The sequence below is a fragment of the Agelaius tricolor genome, unplaced genomic scaffold (genome assembly GCF_023055355.1).
Source record: "Agelaius tricolor isolate 1412-34295 unplaced genomic scaffold, bAgeTri1.0.p SCAF_3, whole genome shotgun sequence".
NCBI classification, from domain to species: domain Eukaryota; kingdom Metazoa; phylum Chordata; class Aves; order Passeriformes; family Icteridae; genus Agelaius; species Agelaius tricolor.
Window position 1 is genome coordinate 3,403,805 of NW_027269263.1, and position 5,271 is coordinate 3,409,075.

Below are 5,271 nucleotides of genomic sequence, written 5' to 3' on the forward strand. Positions count from 1 at the left end.
TCACAGCCCCAGCAGGCATCCTGTGGTGTATGGAGAGCCATTTCCACGAGGCTGCTCTTGCCCTGCTCACACAGCCTCAGCCCAGCAGGCCCCCTGAGCGCCCAGCTCCCTCCCAGCTGCCTCAGTTCCCTGCTCCCAGCTCCCCACATCACCTGGGTGGCAGGGTCAGAGCCCATTTCCCAGCTCTGCACGCCAGCTGTGGGTGGCAGCCCGCCCAAAGCCCAGGGATCCCCACCCAAATCCCTTCACCCAGCAGGGGGGACACCACACAGCCTCCCAAAGCTTTGGGGAATCTTTGTGAAATGAGTGCCTGGATGAAGAGCAGAGCTGTGAGTGCCTGTGGCAGGCTGCCAGGGCAGCATGTGGGCATGTCCAGCCCGTGGCACACAGGGAATTGCACTGCTCAGGAAACCCAGAGCAAAGCTGTCAGTGTCTGCTGCCCAGGCAGGGCAGGAGCAGCCCTCTCTGCTTGAGGGCTGTTGCCCCCAGCAGCCCAGATGGATGCTTGGTTTTTACTCCACATCCTCTTGTAGGAGTGGAAAACTCCCCTTGCAGCAGAATGTGGCAAGAGCAAACAAATTTAATGCTGAGGGCTGACCACACATGAATCATGGCTTACCTGAGAAGAGTCAGGTGAAGGCACTCACCCACCTTGGATAAAAGCCAGGATCCAGAACATAAGGATGTGGTTTTACCCTCTACCATGGGCCACACAGGCTTACACTGCCATCCAACCCAGCCTTTATGTGGAAACCACATGAGGAGGCACAGCTGGTGCCATTCACACCACTCTGAGCTGTCCTGAGCTGGGCAGCTCCCAACACCAGCCAAAGAACATGAAACAGCACCAGAGAGAGCAATCATCCTCCTTGGCCATGGACCCCAGCCTCCTGCTCCCTATCAGAGCCCATCCACAGAGCCTTCAGTGAAATCTTTGTGGGGCGGTACAAAAATTGTAGACTTTTGTAGACAAAAGTCTAAGCAATTGTTTGGCCATGGATTTTTCTTAGGCAGCAAAGTCAAAGAGAGAAAGCCTTCCCCTGATTGTTGCTGTGTGCCCAAAGAAATCTTTGTGTCAATCCACACCAAGTTCTCCCTTTCCCTTACTCAGTTATCTCTTTGCTTCAAGTTTAAGCATGAATTCTCCTTGTACCCCAGACTGATTTCTCCTTGTAGCCAAGAGCAGCCAGGGACATTGACTGGAGCAGGGCTCCTCAGGGAGCCTGCAATAACATGTATTAGATGATTGTCACTGCTGTCCTGGATGTCCTTTCCCAGCACCAAGCAGCATTTGCTCAGTGCCATGTGTTGATTCAGCAACATGCTGAAAACGTGAAGCTATTTTGGATCTTTATCACAAAGTGTAGTTAATACAGATGTTTGTGGAGGCAGTTTATTTGATGTGCTGCACATCATTGTCAGGCAAGCACCCGGCTCATCACTGGTGGGCACAGGTACAGATGAGGAACTGGTGATGCTGAGCACCGAGGCACTTTGGAACATGATGTCCCAAGCCATTAGTGCTGGTGATAAACAGATGCAGCCAGCTATTAAGCTCAATTCGAGGCCATTAATAGTGGGTCAATAAAGGTCCCAATTGTTGCTTTCAGTAGAAGTAAGAACTCCAGAGCTATTCATATCAATTCAAAGGCTCTGTCCCATCATGGCAAACTGGGCAGGGCCCTCAGCATGTGGATAGGCTCAACTCGGAAAGCTGGTGGGATAAAAGACACTTACTTTGATGAACAAACACACCAGACCAAATGTGGGGACAGATGAATGTCCAGCAGCACAGATGAGCCACAAATGAGCACTTCATTGTAGGCTCTGTGCCAGGCCAACTGGTCTTTGTCTTGGCCAGCCTGGAGAGACCAGGGGAGGCCGAAGCACTCCCGATGTTACGGAGCAGGTGCCGCGGGGCTGTGGCACGTCCACGGGGGCGGCTCGCGGGGTTCCTGCGGGGCAGGACGCTCCCCGAGCTGTGGAAGGGGAGCATCCCGGGGGACAGGGCGGGGGCGCCTTCCTCACCCTCCCGTTCTCGCCCCCCTCCTCCCCTCCCCCGGCCGCGCAGCCTCTCCCCCAGCCCCAGCCCCAGCCCCAGCCCACCCACCGCCGCCAGCCGCCCGCCCCGGCTCCGGCAGCTGCTGCGGCTGCTGCTCGGCGCCGCCCCCGGGCTCCCCCGCCGCCCGCCGCCGCTCGGGCTCTCCGCACCGCTGCCGCCGCCGCCGCCGCCGGGCCCGGGGCCGGTGCGGGGGGCGGGCCGGGGGCGGGCCGGGGGCCGCGGCGCGGCCGTCGGGCCCGGCGCGCCGGCTCGGGGGCCGGGGAGGACCATGCACCGCGCTGCCTCCAACCAGCGCTCGGTCTCCTCCTCCTCGGGCTCCTTCCAGCCGCCGCCGCCGCCGCCGCCGCCGCCGCCGCCGCCGCCGCCGCCGCCGCCGCCGCTGCCGCCGCACGCCGCCGACCGGCAGCCCCTCTTCCAGCGGGGCTCCAGCAGCGGCGGCAGCCGGCGGGGCTCGGGGTCGAGCTCGGGCTCGGCGCGGGCCCGCCGCCCTCGCAGCCCCCGCAGCAGCGCCGAGGAAGAGGAGGAGGAGGAGGAGGAAGAGGAGGAGGACAGCAGCAGCATCAGCAAGCCCCTGGTGCCGCCGCCCGCCACCCCGCTGCCCGCCGCCGCCTCGCCGCTCCCCAGCAGCAGCAGCAGCATCAGCAGCGGCGGCGGCGGCGGGAGCCCGGGCCGCAGCATGACGGCGGCGGAGCTGTACGGGGCGGCGGCGGCGGGCGGCGGGGCGGGGGGCGGCGGGGCGGCGGCGGGGGCGCTGCTGGGGCCCGGCGGGGCGGGGGGAGGGCGGCGCTGGGGCTTCCAGGCGCTGTCCCTGGTGCTGCTGCTGGGGCAGGGCGCGCTGCTGGACCTCTACCTGATCGCCGTCACCGACCTGTACTGGTGCAGCTGGATCGCCACCGACCTGGTGCTGGCGGCCGGCTGGGGCATCTTCTTCTGCCGCAACAGCCGGGCGCGCCGCCGGGAGCGGCCCCCGCCGCCCCCCGGGCCGCCGCCGCCGCACCCGCTGCTGCTGCACGGCCCCCCCGGCGGCCGCGGGGCCGGGGGCCGCGGGGCCGGGGTCCCCCCCCGCGGCGGCGACTTCGCCTACGCGCACCTCGCCTGGCTCATCTACTCCATCGCCTTCACGCCCAAAGCGGCGCTGATCCTGGGCACCTCCATCCTGGAGCTGATCGAGCTGCGCCTGCCGCTGGGCACCACCGGCTTCCGCATCACCCTGGCGCTCTCCGCGCCGCTGCTGTACTGCCTGCTGCGGGCCATCGGCACCGAGGGCGCCGGGCAGCTGCTCCTGCCGCCGCAGCCGCCGCCGCAGCACCGCGCCGCCGCCGCCTTCCTCGCCACCTGCCTCGACCTGCTCGACAGCTTCTCCCTGCTGGAGCTGGTGCTGCAGCCCGGGCGGCCGGCGCCGCTGCCCGCTCCGCTGCGCTACCTGCTCATCGCCGTCTACTTCCTCTGCCTGGCCTCGCCGGTGCTGTGGCTGTACGAGCTGAGCGCCGCCCGCCCGCCCGGCGCCGCCCGCCTCGCCCTGCACCTCCTGCTGCCCGCCGGGCTGCTGGACGCGCCGCTGCTGGCGCTGCGCTGCCTCCTGCTCCTGCGCTACCAGCAGCCGCTGTCCCTCTTCATGCTCAAGAACCTCTTCTTCCTGACCTGCCGCGGCCTGGAGGCGCTGGAGACCTGCTGCCTCCTCCGCCCCGCCGCCGCCCCGCCGCCCGCCAAGTACGGCCCGGCCGCCGCCGCCCCCGCCGCCGCCCCGCTGGCCCACGGGCTCTCCGACGTGGACGTGGGTCCCCACGGGTACGTGAACGCCTTGGCGGTCACCGCCCAGGGCTGAGCCCCCCGGGCCCGCTCCCGGCAGAGGCTCTGTCTCTGCGTTCTGCTCAGGTTCCCTCCGCCGTGGCCGAGCAGGGGAAGGGGACGTGGGTTTCCCTGTCAGACTCCCGTTCCCCTCCTCCCTTCCTTTTGGACAAACCCAGCAGCGGAAGCTCCGCACAAACCCGACTACCTGCAGGAGCCTACGGATGACGCTTGTCCCCAGAAAACGCACCGGTCCTTCATGACAAGATTTCTCCCAGTGCTTCTGCATCTCCACTGTCTGGAGGGTCCCACTCTTCAACCCCCCCCTCCTGCCCCAGGACATTGTGTTGCTTTGTCACCGAAAAGGTTCAGTTTTTTTCCTTTTCATCCTCAACAGGGACCAGTCCATTTTGTCCCCTCCTTTAAGAACTCCTGCTGACCACAATAATGAGATGCAAGAGGGGCCTGACCAGCAGGTGTTGCCTCCAGGTGTGGGAAGGACAGAAGGAAGCACGCTTTGGTTTTCCTAGGTCGTGCAAAGCTGCTGCCTGTGTTTCCCAGGCCTTTGTGTGCCAGCTAAGGAACCTCTGGAAGCACGCTGGCCACTCGGTCACTTCAAGCCCATGAGCCACCTTCTCCTAGCCAAAATGTCTACCTCTGTGCTTCAACCTTTTGCATCTTACATTGACTTCACACGCTAAAGAAACCAGTCCAGCATGGACACAAACCAGGGCTTAGGCCCCATTTCATAACCACCAAGACATTTATTTCTGGTGAGAACAGGGTTTACAGCAGCCTCCTGCTGGCATCCCCAGGTGCTGGGGCTCTCATTTCTCTGTGAATATGCATGTTTACCGAATCAGCGTTGGTTTTCTTTTACACGGAACATAGGGTCTTCCTTTACACAGCCAGAAAGGCTGGAAAATTTCCTCTGGCCCCTTTCTATGCCTGCTTGAGAGAGCAGAGATGGGGCTAAGCCTGCAAAGTGCCCCCTCTCCAAGGGCAGAACAGAGCAGAGGACGCTGGCACTGCTCGGGGTGGGCTCCATGCTCAGTGAACCAAACATTTCAGCACAGAAAGCAAAGTGCTGCAGGAGCCCTCGGGGCAGAGGGGCTCTGAGCTTTGGTGAAAGCCCATGGATCAGCATCCTGTCCTCTGTGTGCATGTGGTTTAGGGTAGGTGGGGAAAAATTGTTAGTAACCTCTCATAGGAACACAGTTTTCTTTGGTTTTAAGCTCCATGAATGTTGGGTGGGGTTAAGGCCTGCTCTTCTGCCTGGCTGCCGCTGCTCCTGAAACCAGCCCATGGAAGGAGGAGCACACAGACCACGTCTGGAGGAAGGACTTTGCCCCTCCCAGGCTTATATTTTGTTATCTGGGCAAGGCTGCAATAATTGTGAAAAACAAGTTTCCTGTTGCAAG

General features: G+C 62.9%; 1 protein-coding gene across 1 annotated transcript; it reads left to right on the forward strand.

Annotated features, from left to right (window-relative positions):
* The first annotated feature begins 2,221 nt into the window (after positions 1-2,221).
* Positions 2,222-4,027, forward strand: TMEM121B (transmembrane protein 121B). Its single transcript, XM_071422191.1, has one exon. It carries the CDS (start codon positions 2,331-2,333, stop codon positions 3,885-3,887), a length of 1,557 nt encoding a protein of 518 aa, XP_071278292.1. The 5' UTR covers positions 2,222-2,330; the 3' UTR covers positions 3,888-4,027.
* The last annotated feature ends 1,244 nt before the right edge of the window (positions 4,028-5,271 follow it).

Bases quoted from the DNA above. Each gene is read 5' to 3' on its own strand.
- TMEM121B (XM_071422191.1), top strand. From the start codon at position 2,331: ATGCACCGCGCTGCCTCCAACCAGCGCTCGGTCTCCTCCTCCTCGGGC.